Consider the following 27,401-nt stretch of genomic DNA (forward strand, 5'->3'; position numbering starts at 1 on the left):
ATTACATTTAAACACAATTTACAGGGGGTCAATGGGACTGACAAATAACTCAAAACCCATACTTAGCACTGGGCATTTTATTTGATAGCCAATGGCATCAGGGGGAGGCATTATCCCCCATTATAGGGTAACTCCATTTAAACTATATATTTCTCCTAGAGTAGCAGCTTTCCATATAACATTATTAAAGGGCTCCCCACAGTGGGCTAGGCCATCCCACATCGACCATTAAATAAGACAAGTCTCTTTTTTTTTCTTTTTTCTTTTTTTCGGAGCTGGGGACCGAACTCAGGGCCTTGCGCTTGCTAGGCAAGGACTCTACCACTGAGCTAAATCCCCAAACCCTGTTCATCTATTTTTTAAAAGACATTCATATACGTGTGTGTGTGTATACTGTAGCTGTCTCCAGACACACCAGAAGAGGGCATCTGATCTCATTATAGATGGTTGTGAGCCACCATGTGGTTGCTGGGATATGAACTCAGGACCTCTGGAAGAGCAGTCCGTGTTCTTAACCACTGAGCCATCCCTCCAGCTCCTATTTATTTATTGTTTAACTCTTCTTCTCTTACACATTACATCCCTACTACAGGTTCCCCTCCACTCCTCCTAGTCCCTCTTCCCCTGCCTTCTTCCTCAGAACAACTCTTCTTCTGTTTACCTTAAAAACAAACAAACAAACAAAACCCAAAGAGCAGACCTCCCAAGGATATCCTCTGAACGTGGCCTAACAAGATACAATAAGACTGGGCAACCATACTGCAAAAACAAACAAAAACCCAGGTAAATAAAGGGGGAGATGTCAAGTTTTTATCTTGTTTTAATTATCCTACATATTTCAGAATGATCGAATAGTTGATAAGAAGTTGGGTTTTCGGGGCTGGAGAGATGGCTCAGCGGTTAAGGGCACTGACTGCTCTTCCAGAGGTCCTGAGTTCAATTCCCAGCAACCACATGGTGGCTCACAACCATCTGTAATGGGAACTGATGCCCTCTTCTGGTGCGTCTGAAGACAGCGACAGTGTACTTACATAAATAAAAGATAAATAAATCTTTAAAAAAAAAAAAAAGAAGAAGTTGGGTTTTCAATGGTGAGTGTGTGTGTGTGTGTGTGTGTGTGTGTGTGTGTGTGTGTGTGTGCATGTATACATGTACTCCGATTCATGTGTGGAGGTAAGAGAACAATTCTGTGGAGATGGTTCTCTCCTCTCCATCCACCTTTGCTTGGGTTTCAGGGATTAAGTAGTTGATAGCCCAGCTCTCCCAGCAAGCACTTTTACCACTGACCCATCTCACTGCCTCCTCCTACCCCTGCCCAGTGTTGCCTTTAAAGTTAAATCCTGCTAATAAATATACAAACATGATTAGAATGTCACGATTTTGTGACCTCTCAAGGAGTAAGATGTATTGATGGCAGCTATGATGATGGCTCAGCAGTTAAGAGCATTTACTGCTCTTGCAGAGGACCTAAGTTTGGTTCCCAGCACCCATGTCATGGCTGCACAACCACCTGTAACTCAGCTCTGGGGGGTCCAGCGCCCTCTGCTGGCCTCCCCGCACAGTACACTCATGTGTACATACACACATACACAGACACGTCACTGGAAATAAAATAACTTGAGAAAAAAAGCCGATAAACACACAAGATAACATAAACAAGGGTCAGATAACTGCAGAGACAGTTTGATGCAGGTGGAGAATAGACTGGCAACTTGGAAAATGCAGGCTCAGCCACATGGAAGCAGTGATCCCACCTTGGACTTGATCTTGGAGTCCTATAACGAGAAGTGGCTACTTCAAATGCTTGGCACCTTGGAGGCAGTTGGAGGAGACTGAGGCAAATCTAGTATTCTAAATCTGACCCACACCTGGTACAGAGAGCACTGGATCCTTGTGCTTGCAGATTAAGTGCTAGGGAAACTAGGAATGTTAAATACCGAGGGTTGTCTCTTCAAAAGACACATATAACCTGTTTTCTTCCCAGGAGGCCGGAAATGCATGTGGTTAACAGCCTCAGGATCTCTGTGCCATCTGCAGGGCCAGGCCACACCTGACTCCCACAGACTTTTGTGTTTACCTCAGTCATTCTCCCTAGACCCTTATCTGAGCATTGTTTCTGGGTCAATAGAACCCATCTTTACGGAAGAGGTCACATGGACTTTTACAAAGAGTTTCAATGTAGTTAAGTCTTAAACTCTGTTGTACACACAAGATCGAGTTAATTATCACCAGGAAGTTTTCTCCTAAATTATGCTACTTAAGTAGGCCTAAATTAACAGCCTGGTGTCAGACTCTAGAAGCTTGAGCCAGCACCAGCTACCGAATCATGTTAACTGAACTTCTTTCCCCTTGCCCCATGCAGATCTGCTGGCCAGGGTGTTTGCAGCATGGTGGTTGTAAATTTTAAAAGTCCATTGGAATGATTATGTCAAGAGGCAAACTGAAAATACTTCTCAAACCTTGTAAGACAGTCTCAGATTCTGTCTGGTTTCCTCTGCTCCTTCTGGTGAACTCAGTTCTCCAGATGATGTCTGTGTAGCAGTTTACCTCTGTCAGTAAAATCTCTAATTATGTTAACCAGTCTGCAACCATTTTGACTTTTAAAAAAAGTACATTCTTTTTAAGCCCACGTGGTGACCCATGCCTTTAATCTTAGCACTGGGGAGGCAGAGGTAGGAAGAGCTCTGTGAGTTTGAGGCCAGCCTGGTTTACATAGTGAGTTCTAGGACAGCTTGCCACCAAGCCTGCTGTCCTGAGGTTGACCCAAGGACCCACATAGTGGAAGGAGAAAATCAATTTCAATAAAGTTGTCCTCTGTCTTCCACATACACCAGGGCACACACATAACTAAATTAATGGAAAAAAAATGGATCTGTTTTGGGTTTGTTTTTTTTTTTTTTTGACTCTTATATTAGCCACAGTGAGCTAACAGTGGCAAGCATTGAAAGGACTGAATCCGACTAAGGGCAACTGAGTCTTGAGATCAACATCTCAATGACAGCCAATGGATGCCTTACATTTGTGAAATCCTGGCCTAGGGCACTAGCCCATGTACTGCCCCTTTAGAGAAAATATTTGCTTTATGGACTCTACAAAGAATAGAGAAATGGGGTTGGGGATTTAGCTCAGTGGTAGAGCGCTTGCCTAGGAAGTGCAAGGCCCTGGGTTCGGTCCCCAGCTCCGAAAAAAAAAAAAAAAAAAGAAAAAGAAAAAAAAAAAAGAATAGAGAAATGGCAAAGTGAGATCACAGAAGTCACATACACACAGGAAGGGAGGGAGAGAACAAAAAGAGGTTATGAATGTAGTTCGTTCGGCAGGTTTCTGCCTTGCATTCACAGAACCCTGGGCTTTATCCCCTCCTAAAATCCCCATAGTGCAGGCCTGGACCTCCAGCACTCAGGAGGTAACGGTGGGAGGGACAGAAGTTCAAGGTTGCCTATTGTCGGCTACTTCGGGAGTTGAGTCTAACCTGAAGTACAGGAAACTCTGTCTCAAAACAAACAAAAGCACCCAAAACTGAAAGAAAAGGAGAATTTTTGGAAATGGAGTTCGAGATTTGGGAGATTCCTTGAATGCAAGTTTGAACAGTTTGGATATTTTATCTTTCCATATACTAATTTGCTATGTAGCTAAAACTAGCCTGAAACTCTCAATCCTTCTTCCTCAGTGTCTTGAGTGATGGGATCACAGGTGCACACCTGTATTACACCACCTGTATTACACCTGTATCACAGGTGCACACCATCACACTCATCCCTGGGTTTTATTGTTACTTTTTGTTTAAGCTTTGTGCTAAAACATTTTTTTTAGAGGAAAAAAATCATCGTTGGCTCACCTGTAATCCCAGGTCTTGAGAAGCTAAGGCAGCAGAATCAAGACTAAGACCAACCTGAACTATACAGAGTAAGACCATGTTTCAAAAACAACAACAGAAATCAATAACGTTTTCCTGGACACAGGTTTATTAATCAAAAAAAAAAAGATCCTCTCAAACTTTGGTATCCATGTCAGATGTACTTCTAAACAGCCTTAGCTTTCTTGTCAGCCCTAGGGATACAGCACCCCCTCAATAGATGTCTGTAGTTTCTCCCTTTTGTAAGCCTGAAGGTCACTGGTTCTCCAACCCTTTGGGCAGGACCTGTCAATCTTAGAATGGCTTCAGGGCAGAGTAGCAGATGCAGTATGGAGGCTCAGAGGTGCTGGCCACTCTCATTGGGTGGGTACCAGTAGAACCACCTGAGATTAACCATTCGTTAATGTAGCTAAGACTGCAAGGTGCTCCAGGCTCGAAGGCCATAATATTCTTGTCTGTGCTTCCAGGTACAGCATCTTTGTCAGCTGCTATCATCCATCCTTTAAAAGGAGTTTGTGAATGTTAGGCTAGCTCTTGCTGGGTATCAATATGGTGCCTGATACCAGAGGCTGAGGCCAGAAAGCAAATACTTATTTGAATTTAGTTTTGTTTTAAGAGAGTCCCCTTCTGTAGCCCAGGCTGGAGTCAAACTGAGGGCAATCCTACTGCTTCAGTCTCTCAAGGGTTGGAACTATATGTAAGATGATGCACTTTTCAAAGACATTGATGTCCACATGTGATCATTTTAAAAACAGGCCACCCCTGACTTACAACAAAGGGGATGCTTTTTCAGTAAGTTTCTTTGAATCTATTAGGTATTCTTCAAAACATGTTAAAGTAAAACCTTTCATATTAAGGCACCTCTAAAATAAAAGGGCTTGTTGAGCTGCTCAGATCTAGCTATAAAAAGAACCGGGTCTGGGACAGATTTTTTACAATTTGCAGCAGTTGAGATACATAGAGATTAGGAAATGTCATGGGCACAGGAATAGTAGTACACCTTGTCAAAAGACAGACTGATAGATAAATAGACAGACAGACAGACAGACAGAGATATTGAAAAGAAAAAGAGAATTCCTTTACTTCTAATTTACACTAAGCGCAAACCTTCAGGGACTGAGATGTAGCTCAGTTGGTGTAGTCTTTGCTTAGCTTGCAAGCTTGCAGGATGTTCTCGGCTCCCTCCCAGCATTGCAGAACAGAGCATGCAATCCCAGCTCTCAGGAAGCAGAGGCCAGAAGACCAGGAGTTCAAGATTATCAAGTTTCATATACATGAAACCCCATTTCAAAAATACTTTTAAGTCAAGTTTTGAAAATAGTGGGGAGCGGGGTTGGGGATTTAGCTCAGTGGTAGAGCGCTTGCCTAGCAAGCGGAAGGCCCTGGGTTCGGTCCCCAGCTCCAAAAAAAAAGAAAAAAAAAAAGAAAGAAAATAGTGGGGAATTAGACATGATGGCACCTGAATGCTAGCCTGGAACTCACTGGGTATCCCAGGCAGGCCTTACGTCTCGAGCTCTTGCCTCAACCTCCTGAATGCTGGAGAGAGAGGCATTTCCTGTCCAGGACTACACAGTGAATTCCAGGCCAACCTGGGGATGCATAGCGAGTCTATGCCCATGATCCCCAAAGAAAGCAAAATGAAGAGGGGAGGGGAGGGGAGGAGGAAAGAAAAGTGGGCAAAAGATGTTTACAAGCACCCAAGAGAGAATATTCAAATCAGCAATAAATATGGAAAAGGTGATCAGCTTCATTAATCAGGGATATGCAAATTAAAACCAAAATTAACTCTGCCCAAGAAGCCAGATGCAGGAGAGGACACGTTGTCTGATTCCATTTATAGGAATGTCTAGTGACAGAAAGCGAATCAGTGGCCTTCTGGAGGTGGAGCTGAGTGAGGCCAACCGGCAGAGGATTAGGGTGCTTTCTGGGGTGACATAAATGCTCAGCATCTCCGAATGAGGATTTTATACTTTGTCAACAGTCACAACTAAAGTGGGTGTGTATTCATAAGTATGTATTCTATATTTCAACCTGATAAGCTTGACTTTTGGCCAGATTCTATTCTTACCTAGAGACTGAGGCAGGAAGATTCTTGGAGCTCCAGAGTCTATTGCCAGTCTTGGTAATATAGTGAGATTCTGTTACCAAAATTAAAAGAGGAGCTATGTGGAGCTCAGATGGTAGAATGTTTGCCTATCTTATTCAAGCCTTAGGTTTGAGTTGCAAAGGTCTCCAGCACTGCTAAACTAGGCATGTTAGTACACGTTGTATCTACTCAAGAGGTAGAGGCAGAGACGTGTGATCCTCAGCTTCACAGGGACCTTGGGGCCATCCTGGGCTACATAAGACCCTGTGGAATGGAAGAAGGGTGGGAGGGAAGATGGTTGCTTTTTTTATAAAAGCCCAGTTAGTAGGGCTAGTAAGATAGCATTACACACACACACACACACACACACACACACACACACACACACACACACACGGCTGTGTATTTACCAAAAATATCTACAAAATAACTGATAGCAACAGATTTTTTGAGAGTGAGTCTTACATTAGTAGTGTAGCTGGTCCTTTATCTTTTGCCTCAGCTTTCTGAAGGCTGCAATCACAGGTGTAGGAAAGTCCATTGTGACTGGCTAGGAAAGTCGTCAAGACATTATGTATGTTCTACTTTTGTCGCTATGGTAAAAAACAAAACAACCTGAGAAGATGTTTACCGGGCTCACACTGTCATGTCACAACCCATGATCGAGGACCATCAGGCAAGACAGGAACTCAAGCAGGAACCTGCAGGCAGGAACTGAAGGAGAGGCCGTGGAGAAATAAACACTGCTTACCAGCTTGTTCCCTGTGGCTTGCTCAGCCAGCTTTCATCCACAACCCAGGCCACCTCTCCAAAGTTGACACCTCCCTCTCCATCAATTAGCAATCAAGAAAATGCCCCACGGACATGCCCAGAGGCCAGTCTGGTGGAGGCCATTACTCAATTGAAGATCCCTTTCCCAAGTTTGTAAGAAAGAATAATCATCACAGTTTAGAGGACATGACTAAACAATATTAAAAATGCATATTTCGATTCTATTTGACCATCCTGCTCAAAAGGGAAAACTAATTTACAGTATTAGAACTCAGGACAAAGATCACCTAATTGAACATGAGGAGTGACTGACAATCAGTGGGGGTTGTGGTTTGTGTCACTTAGATTTCTTTGCAAATCTAAGAAAATGAATATTTTAATTAAGAAACAATGCTAACTTACTATGTCTCAATAGCATTAGTTTTGTTTTGAGTGTTTTCTTAGAACGTAAGTTATAGCTTAACCGACTGTCTGACTGATGGCCATGTGGGCAATTCTACCTCAGATATACAATATTGAGAGGCCTTGACCCCTTCTCTCCCAACAGTGATACTTGGAGGCAGACAGCACACATTATCTTCTGAAACTAACCCTTCTAGGGGGGTTGTACTGACATTTGAGATTCTCCACACAGGAAAAGTGGAGGCAGGTGAGTCAGGAGTTCAAGGCTAGCCTTGGCTATATCACAAATAATTTCCCACAACAAACAAAACAAACAACAGCCCAATACACAAATAAAATATAATTCCCTAGACAGGGAAGCATTGAGCAGGAGATCAGCATGTGTTGATTAATGATGAAAGCAGCTAATAGAAAAATGAAAGAACATTACTCTATTATCTACATTTTTGTAAACATTTAAAAAAAAAATTTAAGGTGTGGTCTAGGCTAGTCTCAAAAGCCTGATTCTCATGCTTCATCCTCCAGCGTTTGCCTACTGGCACCTGTTAGAAAATCCTTTTAAAATTTTTTTTAAAAAGAAGGCATTTTTTCAAACACCTTCCTCAATAAATAGGATGATGGGCCACGCTATACTGGCAGGGACGTCCATAACAGCAGCGGAAGAAAAGTGCTGTTTGAAACGCAGTTTTAATTCTTGCAGCTCTTCTGGTTGTGAGCACTAACTCAGGCCTCTGGCGGTTCCTTCCTCTCCTCGCTCCAATGGTTCCTGCCGTTCCCCCTCCCGCAGCCGTAGTGGTTTAGCCCGGCTTCCCCGGGGGAAACCCCTTGGGCGGAGCGCGGCCCCCGCCGTGAGGCCATTTGGATCCCTCCGCGTCAGGGGTGGGCCGGGAACCTGTGGGCCGGGCACGAACTCCAGTCTCTGATTGGCCGCGGCAGGAGTAAACATCCGGAGAGGTGGGGCGGGGCCGGAAGTGGAAGAAGAAGGCGGCGGCTGAGTCGGTTCAGGAGGTTTTAGAGCCCGAGTCCGAGCTTCAGGTGCCATGGGTTGGGTGAAGGCGCCCTGAGGGGACTTGAGGCTGTGCATGGCGGGTGCTCGGGCCGCCGCCGCCGCCTCGGCGGGTTCCACTGCCTCTTCAGGCAGCCCGCCGCCTCAGGAGCCGGGGCTCTGGGAGCTGCTGGAGGAGTTCTCCCGGACTCAGTACCGTGCCAAGGACAGCGGCGGGAAGAGCGGCTCTAAGGTGAGCCCCAGAGGTGCAACGACCTGGAACTGGTCCCTGGCCTGAGTTACTGAGGGAAGACTGTGATTAGGGATGGGAGGAGAGCTGGAAGGAGACCTCCTTGTAAAGGCACAGGAGAGGAACCTTATCCAGGATGTGGACTTGGAGAGTAAGGATCCAGCTTAACATCAAAGAGGAGGACCCAGGCTCTTTGTGGGCTTGGGGGGGGGGTGTTTTAGACAAGGGGTTTGGAGGTCAAGGGTCGGAGTTGTGGGCCAGGTGCAAAGGTTAGACAATAGGAACTAGAGAAGACTACTACTCTTCGTAAGCCTAGGAGGTGTTACCAATAGGTTAAAAAAAAAAAAAAAGGCAAACCCCTCAAGATCAGAATAGGTGCCTGAAGTAATATGGCATTATGGAGCCCAGAGAACAGCGGAGTGTGTCACCTCCATATAAGGTGCCAGCATGACTTAGTCCCTTCCCTTTCCTTTCCTGTAGAGCAATAAGACAACCCACACTCCTTTCTGTTCCTTTTTATCAGAAAGAAGTCCCTGTCATTGTCCCCCCACCCTGGGAATTTCCCTCTGCCCTAATCACCAGGCCTGAGAAGAAAGCTTCTGGTGTGGTTGAAGCATACTCACCCCAGCACTGGAAGACCCTACCCTTTTCTCTTCCCAGTGTGACAGCTTTACCTATACTGGGCTATGAAACTGGCATTGCCCCAGAGGTTACCTAGGGGCTGGGACATGCTGTAGGGGAGCATCTTCTATTAATCTCTGAGGTAACCTAAGACAGATCAGTAATGATGTTGTGTTATCTCACCAGATGACCAAGTACCTTTCAGATTATACTTAGCATCATTTGGAGCTCTTGTTAAACACAAAGATTTCTGGTCTTAGATTCTCTTTAATCACAATTTCTGGGGAGGCAGAAATTTGTTAACTTATCCAAACAAGGCCAGTCATACACTTCTGATCCTCCTGTCTCCACTTCTAGGGGATGGGGTTACAGGTGTTTACCTTCATGCTTGGTTTATACGGTACTGGAGACTGAACACAGGTTTTTATGCATGCCAGGCAAGCATTCTACCAGCTGAGATACATCACCAATCTTGTGTTTTGAAGCATGGTCTTTTGTCTGTGGCTCTGGCTTGGCCTCACAGTCATTATCCCAGGATGGGTTGTAACTAATAATCCTCCTGCCTTAGCCTCCCAAGTACTACATACACCTGTGAGCTACCATGCTTGACTTCAAGGGGAATCTCTTGAGTGGTTATGGGAGGTGTATGTGATTTTGATGGATCTCACTTCCCTCTTAATGTCTGTGAAGATTAGAGTTTTACAAGTTAAACCTTGCTTTCACCACAACCAGTCTTAATACTGCTCCAGGCTTCATGATCCCTGCAAGTCCTTCATGTGGTACAGGGTATAAGCTTTTCTTCCAGTGGGCTTTTCACTGAACTGTGAACAACAGGATTAATTTTAGAGGGAGCCTTGCCTTCAGTTTTATAAGCAGATGGTATGTAAAGAGACAGCTGTCTGCAGCTTTTACTGATTTTGCTGACTAGAGCTTCTTTTTGTAGGAATTGTTGAGACATGATCTTGATATATATCTATCTCCAGACTGGCTTAGAACTCCTCATCCTCTTGCTTTAACATCCCACGTACTAGGATTGTAGTTGTGAGCCATCCTGCCAGCTGACTGGAGCTTCATATACTAGTCTGGGGCTGTAGAACAGAAAAAGTCATCTGGTGTTAAAGGAACATGATGTGTTAATGCTACAGTGGTAACCTAGAGCAAGAGTTACTGTTGCTTTGGTTTTTGGGACAAGGTCTTACTATGTAGCCCATCCTGGCTGTGAATTCTTAACCCTACTGTTTCTGCCTTCAGCTGGGGTACATGTATGTACCACCACATCTACAAACAGTCTTTCATCCCATGGATGGTAGAATGTCTCCACACTGACTACACACAGTCTTACGTGTGGTGTGGATGTTGGGTTTAGGTACCGTCTGAAGTTTACCACATGTGAGTCAACATGGACGAGCCTGTGGCCCAGCATCATGTCTCCTCCCAGCCTTGAATGATAATGTCACTTACTTCCAGTGGCCTCTTTGTATCATGGGCCACTTAATGGTTCACGACCTCAGAACCCAAGAATTCTTTTCAGGCTCAAGTCTCCTTCTCTATGCAGGTTGAACTCATTGAGAAGAGATGTCTGGAGCTATTTGGCCGTGACTACTGTTTCAGCGTGATTCCAAATGTGAATGGTGATATCTGCGGCCACTACCCCCGCCACATCGTATTCCTGGAGTATGAGAGTTCTGAGAAAGAGAAAGACACGTGAGCATCCTGTGACTGTAGTGTGCATGTCCGGTAGAACTCAGAGGCTCATCCCCAGGGTCCGGAACCTGGGCAGGGCATGCTCACTTTCCCCAGGTGGGGCTAGTTCCTGGCATCTTTATTTACTTAAGGGTTGACTTTGATTGGCCAAGTGGTACAACTTAAGATGAGAAGTGGGGAGTCCCAGCCCTGGAGCTCTTCCGGCTGTCTGTCTGACTTTGTTGACCTAAGTCAACAGACATACTTCCGCTCTCAGAACAACTTCAGTGCCATCTTATTTGTCTTTAGTAGGTGTACTTAGAAGGAATGATGACATATCAAGATAGACTGCATTTTATTGAGGTAGGGTATCCTGTAGCCTGAGTTGACCATGTGCTCACTGTGTGACCAGAGAATGATCTTTAACTTCTGCTGCTCCTGCCTCTGCTGCCTGTGTGCTGAGTTACGGGCTGAGCCACCATGCCCAGCTTTCAAGCCAGGCTTAGGAATGTTTCCCATGTGTATCTCTTCAGAACCTAGTCACACTGCTTGTCCATTTTCTGACTCTGTAACTAAAGCTAGGCAAGTTATTCACTCATTCTTTGTCTTTAATTTTTCTTTGGTAGTTCCTGGCCTCCTCATAATTAAGGTTGGCAAGGACTAATTAAAATTCTAGAAAAGTGGCTTGTGTAGTTCCTGATGATAAATTGTGGAATGCAAGCCTGATGTGTTTGTTGTAAGAATTAAAAATAAGAGCTACCATGTACACTGACGTGTGACCCAGGCTTTAGTGCTCCACATAGAGTAACAGTTCACAGCAGGGCAGACTTGAAACGCATGATACAGGAATATCTCATCAGGTAGTAAAGGTTGTGGTTCTTTGGCATGAATAATTCACAAAACTGAGGCCCCGTGTTTGTTCCTAGTTCTTCCCTTAAGGTCCTTGCTTTCTGTCAGTCTTTAGGATGTTCCAGGAGCTGCTATATAATCTTCGTCCTGTAAGTGAGGGTAGTGGGTAAGCTCCAGTAGGTAAGCCCAAAGCAAAGCCATTGTCTCCCAAGACATTGGGGGAAGCGTGGGCTCCTGGGCTTTAGAGCCATGGATCAAAAGCTCAGCATAAGATGCCTAAGTAATTCATGTGTGTGGAAAGAGTTGAGAAGTGCTGCTGTAGGCAGACCTAGAGGATGGTTGATCCCCGGTGGGGAATCATGGCTTCCTGATAAGAGAGCCTGTGCATCAGTGTTTCCCCAAAGTTCTCAGGGACGACTTTTGAATAGACTTTTTCTTTCCTTTCTTTGCCCTGCTATTTACTTCTTTCTCCTCCTTCCCTTCACACTTTTCTTCCTTTCCCTTTCCTTGCTTCCTCATATTTGGTTTGTTTTTGGTTTTTTTTTTGTTTGCTTTGAGACAAGGTTTCACGTTGTAGTTCTGACTGGCTTTATCAACTCACCTCAGCTTCCTGTGTGCTGAGATTACAGATGTGAACCACCACGCTCAACTCAGTGTAGAATTGATTTGCCAAGAAGCGTGGACTTGTGGAATGTGCAATGGGTGTAGTGCGTTTCATCAGTAACACGTGTGCACAACAGAAGACGATAGACTCCAGGATCCCCTCTTGGACCTTCCAAAGCAGTTTCCACATTCTGCATTCTCAGACCTCCTTAGATGCCTTATATTCTATAGCCAGATTTGGAGAGAGATGTTTATAAGTAGATGAACAGCGTGGTCGGAGGCGTTTAAGACTGAAGCCTTTATTTCTTATGTGTGAAGGGATATCTAGAAGAGTGCCCATCTCTTGAAAAAAATTAGTAGATTACTTTCTGTGAAGATCCCAGAATGCGATCACATCTTAGGCATTTCTAGGGCTGAAGGGCTTTGCTTCATTACAGCACCTTCCTTAGTTGTTCTCTAACTTCCCTTCCAATGGTAGGGAAACTTAGCCTTTTATAGTCTTGTAGCTACAGTCAGTCAGTCAGGCTGTAGCCATCTCTCACTTGCTCTCTCTCTGTCGCTTGCTACCAATATTGTCATCCATGTTACTAAGGCTGGCCTTGAACTCATGAACCTTCTGCTTACATAACCCAAGAGGTAGTTAGAAGTGTCCACCATGTCTTACCAAACCCCATACCCCCTTTTTAATTCTCATGAGTGCTGTGTGGCACTTAACCTCTGCCCTCTGATAGCATTCATGTGAGTGAACCACCAAGGGATCTTGTTACTACAGAATCTGATTCACTACCTCAGAGGTGGGGCCAAGATTCAGGACTCTCTAATATGCTCTCAGTTATAGTTGGTTGCTTGTCCTGAAAGAAACATGTTTAGTGCTTATTCATTCTAGCATTAAAGAGAAGAATTTCTAGGGGTTGATAATAGCTCATTGCTAGAGTACTTGTTTTTAGCATACATGAAGCTCCTGGGTTAAGTCCTTAGCACTCTGTAAACTGGCCATTGAGGTACGTGCTTGCCATCCCAGGAGAGAACTGACTACATCATTCTTAGCTACAAGGTAAGTCTGATACAAGCCTGGACTATGAGACCCTGTGTTGAGGGGGAAGAGGAGTGATTAATTGATTGCTCTCCGATTGTCATGAGTTAGGACTTCACAAACTTCCCTGCATGTCACCTATGAAAAATATAGTATCACCTGTATTCTGCAGAGAAAAAAGTTGAAGCCCAGAGAGGCAATTTCCCTTTACCAAAGAGCCAGTAAGCAGAATGATTCCCCTGTCCACTTGTCTGCCTTTTCTTTACTGTTACCTTGCCCATGAGGGTCTCACTCTCCAGGAAAAGAACACAATGCTACCTTATGTATGTTAGGAGCAGAATTTACGTCCTCGTGAAGAGCAGTGCATATTCTCTCCCCCTCCCCCGCTTCCTTTTTTCTTTTCTTTTTTCCCAGACAGCGTTTTTCTGTACAGCCCTGGCTGTCCTAGAACTCTCTCTGTAGACAAGGTTGGCCTCAAATTAATAGATCTTCCTGCCTCTGCCTCCCGAGTGCTGAGATTAAAGGCATGAACCACCACCACTAGGCTCTCCCTTTTTCTTTTTGAGAGGGGGTCTTGGCTGAGTTTTTTAGGCTGACCTTACACTCAGACTCCTCTTGCCTTAACATAGCTAGAATCTCAGGGAGGTGTCTGCATGCCCTGCTTTAGAGTTAGTAGTAAGTTTTCACTTTTTTTTTTTTTTTTTGGTTCTTTTTTTTTGGAGTTGGGGACCGAACCCAGGGCCTTGCGCTTCCTAGGCAAGCACTCTACCACTGAGCTAAATCCCCAACCCCAAGTTTTCACTTCTTGCGTGGTCATTATATTATACTGAAGTGACATTAGTTGACAATGAGTATTTGTTGAAAGGAAGAGAATTTGGGTATAGTTGGATAGGAAGAAATATGACTGCATGCCTAAGTGTTCGTGAGACGTGATTTAGACTGAGTTAAACAGGATGTAACTCAATTCAGAAAGTGGCCTGGTCTTGTTAAGAAACCTCCCCTATTCTGTTGAGGAGGGCCAGAGGGTTTGCTCTGAATGTTTGCTGAGCTGCCTCTGTGTGGTGGACCCCAAGAATCTCCCAGGTGAAGTCCCAGTGGTGAAGTCCTGGTGGGTGTAACTAAGCACTGGCAGCCTTCAAAGAGCCTGAGCAAGGGGAAAGTATTGGCGGGTTAGTAACTCACCCTGGAGACTGAGACAGGCTTGTTGTGAGTTCCAGGCCAGCCTGGGCCAGAGTGTGAAATGGTCCCCGCACCACCACAAAAAAAAAAAAAAAAAAAAAAAAAAATTCAGAGCTGGTGAGATGTCTGAGCAGGGGAACAGTGAGATGTCTGAGCAGGTAAACAGCAGTCCTGACCACCTGAACCCTTGGTAAGAAGTGAGGTGGGGGTGAGCACTCAACATCTGTAACCCCAGAGCTCCAGTGACAAGATGGAGTGAAGACAGGATTCACCAGAAGCTCGATCATGTAGCATGGTGGCAAAAATGAGAGATCCGTGCTTACAAACAAGGCATTAGGTCCTCAGTTGTCCTTTGACCACCATGCACCATGATGTATGCCTCCGTGTTCATTCCTCCTCCTCCCTTCCTCCCAATACAAATAGAATCTTTTTAAAAGGCTTTAAAAAAAAAATAAGCATGCCTGGTAGGTGGGTGGTGCTGGCGGCAGCAGTAGCGGCGGCGGCAGAGGCGGCAGTGGCAGTACATGCCTTTAATCCCAACACTTGAGAGGTAGAGGCAGGTGGATCTCTTGAGTTTGAGGCCAACGTGGTCTACCGAGTTCCAGGACAGCCAGGGCTACACAGAGAGACCTTGTTGTGAAAAACCAAAGAAACAAACACCCAACAATTAAAAACAAATCAAGCAAACAAACAAAGAAAACACCACCACCAACAGAAACAGAAAGTCCTGTTGCCTCATCAGTTCTGGTAAGCTTTCCTAAACCTGTTCAACATTCCTAATGCACACACCCACTCCTCCTGCCTCAGCCTCCAGAGTAGTAAGATTGTGGTCATTTATTACCCAACCATGCTTTAAAAATAGGGTTTTTTTTTTTTCACTTGATTAAATAGAATTTTACTTTCCCAAGTGGACAGCTGATTGGACCTGTTCATGTATCTTCACCAGCAACAGGGGAGTCTCCGCTCTGCGTTTCTGGTGTCAGTTACTCAGGCTCTGTGCTCTGAAACCAGCTTGATAAATCTATTGCTAAGGACCTCCTGAAGGGCGTTCAGAACCCTGAACCATGAGTCTTCAGTCTCTTGGAGACCGCAGCTGGAGTAATAAGCTCATGGTTGAGCAGTTCCTTACAGTTTGTTGCAGCAGCATTGGCAAACAGGAGTAGATTGTTCAGCTTCTCCTGAACTTTGCCTTTGGACCGCCTTTTTTTTTTTTTTTTTTTTGGCCTTGCCACCAGATTTATTTACTGAGTCTTCCTTATTGGTCGACTTTCCAGCATCTATCTTCTTATCGTCCTTGGATGGCATGATGAAGCTCAGAGAATAGTGTGGGCCACTGTATCCTCACTAAGACGTTGGAAAAAAGCTTAAAAATAGTTTTGTGAGCAAGTGATGATCATGAAGACTAAAAACCAATTAAATAATTCAATTAATACCGAAAGAAGGGCTAGAGATCTACCTCAGGGACAAGCCCTGGGTTCAGTCCCCAGTAGCAAATAAATAACAAAGGAAATAAATCTCACTACTGGGTTGTAGATACAGATGTATAAGCATATAGTGTTCATTCAGGTGTGGTCAGCCATAGGCCAGACAATTCACTGGCAAGTGACAGATTAAAAACAGGAACTAGTGAGGAAGCAGAAACGGAACTGGTTCTTTGAGTCATGGCCAGGCAGAGAAGCCAAGATCCTAGTGTAATAGAAAATGAATGTTCTTACAGTAAAAGAACTCAGAATCCAGGCATAATCCCAGTCTGTGGGAGGCTGAGGCAGGATTTTGAACCTGAGGACAGTCTGGAGGACATAGTGAGGCACTGTCTCAATAGCAGCAAAACAAAGTCAGTTCAGAGAGTAACCTGTGCTGGTCCTGTCTCTGTTGGTGTGTGGTGGGGGTCTCATACGGTGTAGCACCAGCTGACCTGGAACTCCTGCTTCAGCCTTCTGTGCTAACTTTTAGGAGGACTTGCTGAATGCAACTTAGGAGAATCTGATGCAAGATTTTTGTTTTCCTTTTGGTTTTTGAGACAGGATAACACATGGTCCAACCTGGCCTTGAATTGTATATAGAGTCAAGATGACCTTGAATTACTGACCTTCCTGTGTCCACCTCTTTTTTTTTTTTTTTTTTTTTTTTTGGTTCTTTTTTTCGGAGCTGGGGACAGAACCCAGGGCCTTGCGCTTCCTAGGTAAGCGCTCTACCACTGAGCTAAATCCCCAGCCCCCTGTGTCCACCTCTTAAGTCCTAGGATTACAAGTATGCATTACCATGTCCAGTTCTGTTTCTATAACCTAAAAAAAGTGTGAATATAGTATATGTGTGTGGTATAGGTGCAAATTGGGGGTCGTGCACATACCTGTGCCCAGGCATGAAGGCCAGAGAACACTGCATATTCACCTAGCACGCTCCGCCTTATTCCTTTGGAGAATGAGAGCTCTTTCTCCCTGAATGAGAGCTCTTTCCAGCTAGGCTGGCGGCCAGTAAACCTCATGAGTCCTGCCCTGCCCCCAGCAATTCTGGGATTACAGGGGCACGTGAGATGATGCCCAGCTTGATACAGGTTCTAGAATCCAAAGTTAGGCTATCAAAGTTGTGCAGGGAGTGCTCGTAATCACTAACCAGCCCCCCCTTTTGTTTTTGGGATAGGGTCTTATATAGCCCAAGGTAGCTGTAAACATGGTGCAGTTAAGGCTAGAACTCCTGACTTTTCTGCCTTTGCTTCCCATGTTCTGGGATTGGGTTCAGAGGGAGCTGCTGTGAACTAGCTGAGAGGCCAGTGGACAGACAGTGCTGACAAGGCTGAAAGAAGGGAATGGTGAGCAGGTAGTTGGGAAGCTGGGTACTGGGAGCTGTGCTATACACTCTGCTTCACAGTTCTAGAGTTCAGTGTTGCACTGGTTTTGGACTAAGTGTCTATATATGTTATAGAGAAACTAAGACAGGGAGAGCAACAGCATCCAGCTTCTCGGCTACAGGATTTGCTGGTGAGCCAACCTGTCTGTAGGATTTGATACATGCACCCTGGTCCCATAAAGCTTTGTCATTTTCCTCCTCCTACAAAGAAACAGCATTCCATTAACAAAGATTATATCTTAAATCTGACCTCCTGGAAAAATACGCCATGGTGGAGGGGGTTGTCCTCTTAAACCTCTTTGGTTCTTTTGCGGTTTTACAGAGCAAAAATGGGTGTGAGAAAAGCTACTAAGAAAGGGGCTTCATAGGAGTTCTCTTCCCAACTCTCCTGACTTTTTTTTTTTTTCTTCAGAGCTAGGGACGGAACCTAGGGCCTTGCACTTGCTAGGCAAGCGCTCTATCACTGGGCTAAATCCCCAACCCCTGACTTATTTTTTAAACATACGTTTAACACCTAAGATATTTATGTACGTATTTATTTATTTATTTTATTTTATTCTGGTGTAGCTGTCTTCAGACACACCAGAAGAGGGCATCGGATCCCATTACAGATGGTTGTGAGCTACCATGTGGTTGCTGGGATTTGAACTCAGGACCTCTGGAAGCAGTCACTATGCCCAGCTCTTCCACAGCTCAGTTTGAAAGATAATATATAAAGGCTCCTGTCTCTAAACCATGGCTTGAGAGTGTAATTACAGTCAAGTGGAAGCATCTAAAATTGAAGTCGAATTTTAAAAAATCACTAGAGCTGTTGCATTCGTGTACTCACAGCTCTGTGTCTCTGTGTGACTCTGGCTGTCTTGGGACTTGCTCTGTTGGCCAGGCTTGCTTTTAACTCAAGAGACCCTCCTGTCTCTGTTTTCTGAGGGCTGGGACTAAAGGTGTGTGTCATCCCACCTGGCTTCTTTTGTAACCTGACACTCAATATGTAGAGCAACCTGGCTGTGAACTTTTAGCCATCCTCCTGCCCTTGCTTCCTGAATGCGGAGAACAGGTGTATACAACCAGCCTAAGACTGCACTTTTAGTATCTGCATTACTCTCCAGCTTCACTTACAAAGGGGCCACAGATCCCTGAGTGTTCCTGACCTAGCTTTCCAGAAACAGTGTAAGGTGCATGTGCCCTGAGGAGCTGTGTGGTAACAGGATCATTCCAAGGGTCAGGATGCGGAAGGGGCACTGAGCTTTCCGTAAGGCTGGCTCAAAGCTCAGTCCCTTAAGGAGAACACTTGCCTGCCTTCTGAGGGCTCGCTGTACGGCAATGACTTCCCTGCCCCTCGTTTCTCCATGTGTGGAGTATGATGTGAATGCTTACCTGTGTCTGCGCAGGCAGAGGCCTTGCAGTTCTGTACCACCACATCTTTAGAGGCAGGGTGTCTCACTAAGCCTGGCCCTCCCTCGCTGGGATGCCTGTGAGTGAGGCTTGCTAGTGATCCTCTTGATCACGCACCACACGCACTCCAGTGCTGTTTGTTTTTTAGGGAAGTGTTGTTTGGTGCTGGTGTAGCTTGCTGACGCTCATTTCCTTTTGGATTTTTTCATTTGTTTGTGTTTGATTGGGGATTTTCTATGTGACCCTTGTTTTGAGACAAAATTTTATGTTGACTCAGGCTGGCCTGAACTCACTATGTCACCCAGGCTGGCTTTGAGTTTATAGTAATCCTCCTGTCTCAGTCTTTTGCATGGGTTGAGATTACAAATGTGTACCACCACACCCAGCTAATTTGATTTGGCTTTCTCCCCCCACCCCCATTGGAAAGGCTCTGAAATCAGGGTAACTTGGGATTTTAATACTTAGAGTTAACAGTTCTTTTTCTCTTCCTGAAAAACTCGATATGTCAGTAATCTGAAATTTAGGAATAATGGCATTTGCTAAATTTTCAGTGAGTAAAACTGGGCATGGTGGAGCGTGTCTGTGATCTTAGCACTTGGGAAGCTGAACTAAGAGGTTTGCTACAAATTCAAGGCTATCTTAGGCTATAGAGTTTAAGGCTAGCCTGGGTTACACCTAAATTCAAGGCCTGCCTCCACTACATAGTGAGATCTTGACGCAAAAACAGAATTCTAGGCAATCTTACGCATGCATAAGCCTCCTTTGCATCTTTGTGAACAGACACACGTGTGTTACTGCCTGGCTGACCTCATCCTTCTGTCTGTACTAGGTTTCAGAGCACGGTGCAGGTGAACAAGCTGCAAGACCTCATTCACCGAAGCAAGATGGCCAGGTGCAGAGGCCGGTTTGTCTGCCCAGTGATCCTGTTTAAAGGCAAGGTAAGGCCCACTCAACAGCACCATTTGCTGTCCCCTGTTCTGGTCACCGTCATGCAAAATTTGTTCTCTCCCAGCATAAGGCAGGGCAGTTGGTTGATAGACATCTCACGGTGTGGGAAACAGAGAAATGGACCATTTCTGACTGAAGGGAGATTTCAGACAGGGAAGGGTGTAACACCAGGGCCTCCCTGCCCATGCTGTAGAGCCAGATTGTAGGTCAGATCCTGGCTTCTACTGCCTATCATGTATGACCTCAGCTTATTCTGCAGCAGAGTAGATTAAATCAGGTAGTATTCTGCTGTTTGTCCCTTCTTTCAGTCATGTGATTAGCCATGTACTTATTGAATGTGTACTTTGTCTCAGGACTTTGAGATGTCATTCCTGTAAAGCAGACAAAAGTCCCAACCCTTCGCAGTTCATGTGTTCAGTAGGGCTGTTAGGGTAGCTCCCTAATGTGATCTCGTTTTACTTGTCTTATTATTTTTTGGTTCAGAGTGGTTAAATAACTTGACCGAGTTTACACAGCAAGAAAGCTTGGATTTGAGTCCGGCATGGTAGTGCACACTTGGAATTCCACTACTTGAGAGGTAGAGGCAGAAGGATCAAGAGGTTCAGGGGGCAGCCTTGTGTCTTATACAGAGGAATGAGAAATGCTTTTGTTCTGACCTCTGGTGTGGACTTGTAAATGCATCAGTGTGGGGGACAGTGACATAATTTCAGCTCTGAGCTAAAGCAAAGGCTTGAGTGGAACTTTATCATTTGGGAATACAAAGCTACTCCTGGTTATTTATTTTTGAAGAACAGGGTTTTGCTCAGTAGCCCAGCTGCCCTTAAACTCATAGCACTCCTCCTCTGCCTCACTCACGAGTCCTGGGCTATTCCTTCAGCTTCCATCAGAGTTCACTTCCACTCCAGGTCATTTTAAGCCTCGTGCCTTAGGAATGTTGCAGGTTGAAACTCTTTAACAGATAGGACAGTATTCAGACCTACTCTATCAATGGATTGTGAAATCGGAGCAAGTTTCCTTTACTCGTCAGGTCTCTGAAGCAAGGCCTCTCAAGCCTAGGTACTGGGACGGCTACAGGCCTGAGCCACAAGCTTGCCATTTATTTAATGTGTGCACATACATGGCCCATGTGTGCACATAAGTGCTTAAAAGCTAGGGGCCAATGTTGGGTGTCATTTCTCAATCCCTTTCCCCTTCCTTGTCTGAGACTCTATGTGGACTAGAGTGCTCTGTGCTGCTCTGGCCAGTCAGCTCTAGCCATATGCTGTTTGACCTCGTAGCGCTAGGATTGTATATAGACGTGCACAGCCACACCCGGCTTTTTATGAAGGTGCTGGGGGACCCAAAACATTCTCATACTTGCACAAGTACTTTACCGACTTATTTTGCTTTGAGACAGGATCTCACTTTGTAGCTCAGATTGGCCTTAACCACCATCTCCAGGATCCAATTGCAAATGTGGAGGAGATTCCCAAAGCTTTCAAGGTTGTGCTGCCACACACAATAGTTGACAATTTCAGCTGATTTGTGGATGCTTTTAGACCCAGAAAAGGTTAGGTAGCCCTCCCCGCACCCCACCGTAGTGCATTCTGCCTAGGCCAGCAGGAAGCTCAGCTCTCGCCCTTCTCCATGGGCTTCTGGACAGACTGCAGCAGGGATCTGCATATTCGAGTATGCTCTTCGGGAAGAAGCTGCCCTGGAGCAGTAGTGTCCCTGGCAGGGTCCTGGGGACTAAGAGGTATTTGGAGCAAGCACAGGAGAGCAGATGTGCAAACAGGCCACATCTCTGAGAACCCCCAGCCAGTTCCAGGTGATACCCAGCTACTTATGTTTTGCCTGCTCTCACCCCCAGCAAAAGCTAGACAGTAGACCTAGTGGTTCCCTCCTGCACCCACTTCATGTAGGGCCAACTTTACTTCTGTTTCCTTGTAGGGTGATGACCCTACATAGATAGTATTCTGTTAATCTTTCAGAAACCCACTTTATTTTAAGATTTATTTATTTTATGCATGAGTGCTCTATCTGCATGTATACCTGCGTGCCAGAAGAGGGCACCAGATCCCATTTTAGAGGTTTGTGAGCCACTATGTGGTTGCTTGGGATTGAACTCAGGACCTCTGGAAGAGCAGAGAGTGCTCTTAACTGCTGAGCCATCTCTCCAGCCCAGAAACCCACTTTAAACTGCAGGTTTTGGGACCAATTCAAAAATGAACTTCAGCTGGTCTGACACCTTACATCTTCAATTCGTTTTAGTGCAATGAAAGTTTCTAAGTCAGCAAGTGGCTTACTGGGTAAGGAAAGGTAGCACTGTATAAGCCTGGAGGCCTGAGTCTGATCTTCAGAGCTCACATAAAGGTGGGCAGGGAGAACGAAGCAACCCGTCTCAGTCTACACTGTCCCACAAACATACACATCATGCAGACACACACACAGTCTAAAGATAGCGTTGCTTAGCTTGTCGAATTCAGCTCTCAGAGTGATCCCTGCCATGATAAGGAGAGAGTAAAGAGTCAGGAAGAAGGTGGGGATTTACTTTAGTTGCAGAGCACTGTCCTGGCATGTACAGGGTCTTGGCTTCCATTCCTCCAGCCTCTGTTTAAAGGAAAAAGGAAAAAAGGCAGCCAAGTAATAATAGCCACTATTCGCCTTGATAATTATGGGTTTTATTTGTCTTGGTTTGGTTTTTTGTTTTTGTCCTAACTTGTTATGTGGTTCAGATTGACTTTGCGCTCAGAGACCTGGGAGGGGGGAGGGAGGGAGAGAGAGGGAGGGAGAGTGTGAGTATGTATGTGTGTGTTTGTGTTTATGTGTGTTTATGATAGTCTCATGAAGCCCCAACTGGCCTCCCTCAAACCCACTATGTAACTGTGGCACTGAACTTCTGATGCTCCTGCCTCTGATCTTACTGAAATTACAGCCACAGATTCTCACGACTGCTTCAGTAATTTCCTTTTAAAAATTAAGATCCCAGGTATTTCTCTTTTAATTGCTTCTCTCAGTATAAAAGTTGCCCTCTATGCTAAAAAAGCTTCAAATAATAGGTAACAGGCCCTTGAAATTCTGTGAGCTTAGACCAGTTCCCAACCTGCCCCACACGCTATGACTGTTTTCCTTTCTTCATTTGTGAAAATAGTTGTCATCCCTACTGCCTGCCATGCTTGCCTTAGGGCCTTGTGACTTCAGTGAGAAGGTGGTGTCACCTGACAGTACCTGGCCCAGTACCTGATATATGGACATGTTCCAAGTCTTACTCCTCATCACTGACGTAGCACTGGTGCCTTGAATCGAGGGGAGAGAACCCTTTGGTAGAGTCTGAGGGGATAAGTTCTAAGCAGATTTAGCCTGACTGTGGTGGTCTTTGCTGCTAAGAAGCACCAGCCTTTCTTAAGCTCTGCATGCTTCCAAAGTCCTCTGACCCTGAAATTGCCGTTTGTCTCCAGCATATTTGCAGGTCGGCCACACTGGCTGGATGGGGAGAGCTGTATGGACGCTCTGGATACAACTATTTTTTCTCAGGTGAATATTGAACAGCCTTTTGTGGGTGTAAGAATGGAAAACCTGGTCAGAGGGTCTAGTCCTGCCTCGGCCACAGTGGTGTGAGGAGATGGTATGATAAAGCAGGGTAGACACCAGAGCACGCCAGAGCGGAAACTAGGAGTTCACTCCCAAGACAGACAAAGCAGACTGCCACACAGTTGGGCATGTGGCCCTCATGGAGACACGAGGGCTAAACCTGGGGAAGGTGCAGGTTGGCTCCCTTGGCCTGGCAAAGGATGCCACCAGCTTCAGTGCTGACAGACTGGTTTCTCTGGCAGGGGGAGCAGATGATACCTGGGCAAATACAGAAGATGTCACAGAAGAGGACTTTGTTCTCCGGTCAGTGCGGGGTCACCGTGGGTAGGAGCTCGGGTTCGGGGCTGGTTGCTGACAGCCATGCTCTCTGGCAATGGGTGTTCATCTCTGGTCTGGATAAACGCATTGGCTCTTTGCTCCCCCATTTCAACTCCATATCCCCAAAATAGCACTTTTGAAGTCCACCCAGCAGCCTCATTAACCTGAGCAGTCTTCACCCAAGATCACAGCACATGATGACTTTAGGGTTTCTGTGCTGCTGGTCTAAGGTCGGCCCTAGATGTCTCTTTGTTTAGAGCCCTACACAATGGCAGAATGCAGCTAGTCTGCCAAGTATGAACCTGCCAGGTGTCACTCAGCACGCCTGGCTCTGAATTACAGGGTTGGGGTAAAGTCCTCGTGTAACGACTATGTCCCTCAATTGAATTCTGACTCACATGTACCCTCCTTTTTTTTCCTCCTTGGTGTGTGTGTGTATGTGTGTTGGGTGCAGGGGAAACAGCATTTGAGATAGTCTCATAAAACCAAAATGGCTGACTCTATTTTTTTGGCTTTTTGAGAGAAGGTCTCCAGCCTGGCTCTGAACTTCCTATGTAGACAAGGTCCTGGTCCTGTCACATTTCCCAAGTTCTAGGACTTGAGACATGCATCTCCTTTAAGGGAAAAGATGGGCTGGTCCACACTCTGCCACTTTGAGATAGTTTTTAATGAGCAAGACTACAGACCTCATTCGTGTGGTTGGTGCCACACGGAGTCTTGAGGTGGCGTCTGTCCCGTGTGTCTGAAGGTGCACAGTGCACCCTCGTATGATCCACTGCTCACACTGCGGCTCAGTACTTTGCTGTGCCTGGCTTCTGCCATCAGCTTTGAAAGTAGTAGCTCTGGCTTGTGCTCAAGAATGTTTTTGGCCTCCCCCAAGGTCAGGTGACGTCTGCCTTGGCCAGGTCATCCACAGCACACAGTTCTAGTGAGGCAACTGACTGCCAGCAGTGACCAAGCGGCAGGCATTAAAAATACATTGCAGTGACTGTTAACCCTTTTACGGCTGTCATATCTGCATGGCTGAACAGAAAATAGCCTGAGATTTTGAATGTTTTCTTCTACTTCTTCTCCTCCTCCTCTTCCTCTTCTTCCTTCTCGGGCTTGAATCAGTTGGTCAAATCACCCTTAAATAGTCTGTGTCGGTTGAAGATTCTCAGTCTGTTCTATCTGTAAGGCATGGGACTGAAATGGTCCTAAACGGAAGGAAAAGAGGGAGGTGGAGATGAACTCTAATTGAAGTTTAAAGAGTCTCAGCCACCAGCTCGATGCCTTTTAGAACTGGAGATTATCTTGAGTCTTCTGGCTTAATGTCAAGCAGTGCAGAAAGCTCTTTCCCACTCTGGCTGCAAATTGCTCTTCTTTGAAACGTGTCCCAAGATAGGGATAATCTCTTGGAAAGTCACCTTCCCTCCCCCCTAACCCCTGACTTCTGAAGAATCGAACACAGGTTTTCCTCCATACTTCCTAAAATAGCTCCCTACCCCATGCTTCTCTGAGTCAACCTGGTCTCAACCTCTTTCTCTGGCTATTTATTTCAGAAGTGGTGACACGCACCTTTTCGATAAGGTGAGAGGCTATGATATCAAGCTGCTTCAGTACCTGTCAGTCAAGTACATCTGTGACCTGATGGTGGAGAACAAGAAGGTGAAGTTTGGCATGAAGTGAGTACAGGGCACTGGCAAGGAGCAGACTCAGGCTTTGTGTTCACAATGTGCAGGGCTGGCCACAGTGCATGGCCACCCTGGCCTCGGTGGGCTTGTGTGTGCAGCGTCTGTGCAGCGTCACTGCATTTTGAAACAGCCTTGTGCAGTAGGTCCTGATGTCCTCCATACACATGTGATGTGAACATGGAAGCCAAAGACTGGCATCAGGTGTCCTCCCCGACGCTCTCTACCTGAGCTTTGAAGACTCAGTCTTTCAGTAAACCTGGAGCTCACCAGCTCAGCTAAGCAGTTGGCTAGAAATCAGGAGATCTCCTATCTCTGCTGTCACATCACAGTGATTGCAGTGTTTGCAGCCACTGCCAGTTTTTCACATAGGTGCTAGGGATCTGAACTCAAGTCCTCATACTGGTATAGCAAGTACTTGACCAACTGAGCTATCCTTGGAGCCCCACCCCTCTTTTTTTCCTGTGGGAGTTTTTGTTTTTTATTTTTCTTTTTGTTTTACTTTTACTTTGTTTTGGTTTTTTGTTTGGTTTTTTTGAGATACGTCTTGAAATACAGCCTTGAACTCACTATGTAGCCCACACTAGCCCTGAATTTGTGAGGATCCTCCCTGCTCAGCCTCCCGAATCCGGGGACGACAGTTGTGCAATGCTCTCAGTTACATGTTCCCGTGTTTAGGAGTGGCCTTTGGAGGTAGAGAAGTCCTTCCTACTGTCCGGCTCTGTCCCACCCTCAGGACCAAGAGTGGATGTGCCTCATGCCTCCATGGAGCTGATGATATGGAAGGTTATCCTCCCACCCTTGGGTACTGGTTGAGGCCTGCTGTTTTGTTAGAGTGAAAAAAGACCGAGTATTTGAGTTGTTCACATGGGGACAGGGAAGAACTCATAATTGTTTGCTGCTGAGGGTATCAATCCTAAGTCTCACAGACAGCTTTTTAGCAAAAAGTTCATTTTAAGAAATCTTGGGGTTGGGGATTTAGCTCAGTGGTAGAGCGCTTGTAGCAAGTGCAAGGCCCTGGGTTCGGTCCCCAGCTCCAAAAAAAAAAATCTTAACACTCATTTAGAAGTATGTGAGTGAGTGAGTGAGAGAGAGAGAGAGAGAGAGAGAGAGAGAGAGAGAGAGAGAGAGAGTGTGTGTGTGTGTGTGTGTGTGTGTGTGTGTGTGTGTGTGTGTGTGTGTTGGGATACCATAACACATGTTCCTGTCTTGCAGTGTAACCTCCTCTGAGAAGGTGGACAAAGCCCAGCGCTATGCAAACTTCACTCTCCTTTCTATTCCATATCCAGGTAGGAAACCAGGGACAAACTTGCTGCACATGCCTCCTGGGAATGCTCTGGGAGGAGCTGTATCAGGCAGCATGGATATCTGGGCCCCAGATCATAGAAGTCATGATTGAGGGTCAGACAAGGACCCTGCAGAGTCTTTTATTTTCTAATCTAGGGAGTGATGGTAGTCAGAGAAGGGATCTGATCTTGGCACTCATGAGCCACAACCTTGAAAACCATTACTTGTCCTCTGAGCTTCAGGTCCCTTCAAGTAGCAGTTGGTACTTGGAAAAGTTTAACTCCGGGGTTTCTCATGAAGACTAAACCTTGCATAGCCACATGACCTTTGCACGCATGAGGAAGGGACATGTCTGCTCTGCCAGCCATCATTCATGCTGCTCTGGCCATGTTCGTGCCTTCTCATGTGTGTCCAGAGCTGTCACCCCAGACAGAAAACCAGTGCTCTGTCATGAGTTATACAGTAACCTCCCTAGATTGCAGGGCATTCTGGTGTCTACAACACCACTTTGCATCTCTTTGTGGCCAGGTTGTGTTCTCACACTGGAAACTGGAGCTGTGTGTCACTGGTCCCCCACTGTCCCTGCTCACTCAACATGAGTACCAGGCTTCATGGATTAGAGCAAGAATACCTTCACCTCAAAACCTCTCTGTTTCTCAGCACTGACACGTCCCTCAGTCTGGACTCGGGCTTTCCATCCTAGCCTTAGAAACATGTAGCCAGTAGCAGGCTGCAATAGCCTCTCACAGAGCTGTGTAAGGTCCAGCTAGTTCCTTGTTTGTTCTCCTCAAACAGGAGATGGCCTCAGACCCACCCTTGACAGTCCTCACAGTGTCTGTCTCAGACACACTTTTCTGCCACAATGTGTTTGGTGCCCTGTAGGCTGGGTATAACCTTGGCCTTGCTGTAATAAGCCCCTCAACCTTTGTGAGAATCACTTCCCTCCTTTATACCGTGGGATAATGACACCCGTTTTAGAATAAAGGGAGAGACCCAGCCCTATTAGGCTCTGTAAGTTATGGTTCTTATGAGGAGTTTGTGGGAAGAAAGGCTC

General features: G+C 45.7%; 1 protein-coding gene across 10 annotated transcripts in view; it reads left to right on the forward strand.

Annotated features, from left to right (window-relative positions):
- Positions 1 to 8,060: 8,060 nt before the first annotated feature.
- Mtmr14 (myotubularin related protein 14) overlaps positions 8,061 to 27,401 on the forward strand; it is a 43,046-nt gene continuing 23,705 nt past the window's right edge. For 3 of the 10 annotated variants that reach the window (XM_063286086.1, XM_039107630.1, XM_039107632.1), the window contains exons 1-7: positions 8,072 to 8,350; positions 10,524 to 10,672; positions 19,384 to 19,492; positions 22,940 to 23,015; positions 23,315 to 23,375; positions 24,932 to 25,054; positions 26,276 to 26,349. In XM_063286086.1, coding sequence (XP_063142156.1) covers positions 8,195 to 8,350; positions 10,524 to 10,672; positions 19,384 to 19,492; positions 22,940 to 23,015; positions 23,315 to 23,375; positions 24,932 to 25,054; positions 26,276 to 26,349 — 748 coding nt within the window. In that variant the 5' untranslated portion in view covers positions 8,072 to 8,194. Of the gene's footprint in view, positions 8,351 to 10,523; positions 10,769 to 19,383; positions 19,493 to 22,939; positions 23,016 to 23,314; positions 23,376 to 24,931; positions 25,055 to 26,275; positions 26,350 to 27,401 lie in introns of those variants that run through there. The other 7 variants (XM_039107628.1, XM_063286085.1, XM_006237024.5 and 4 more) reach the window with 6 other exon arrangements.

This window comes from Rattus norvegicus, chromosome 4, assembly GCF_036323735.1.
Source record: "Rattus norvegicus strain BN/NHsdMcwi chromosome 4, GRCr8, whole genome shotgun sequence".
Taxonomy (NCBI): domain Eukaryota; kingdom Metazoa; phylum Chordata; class Mammalia; order Rodentia; family Muridae; genus Rattus; species Rattus norvegicus.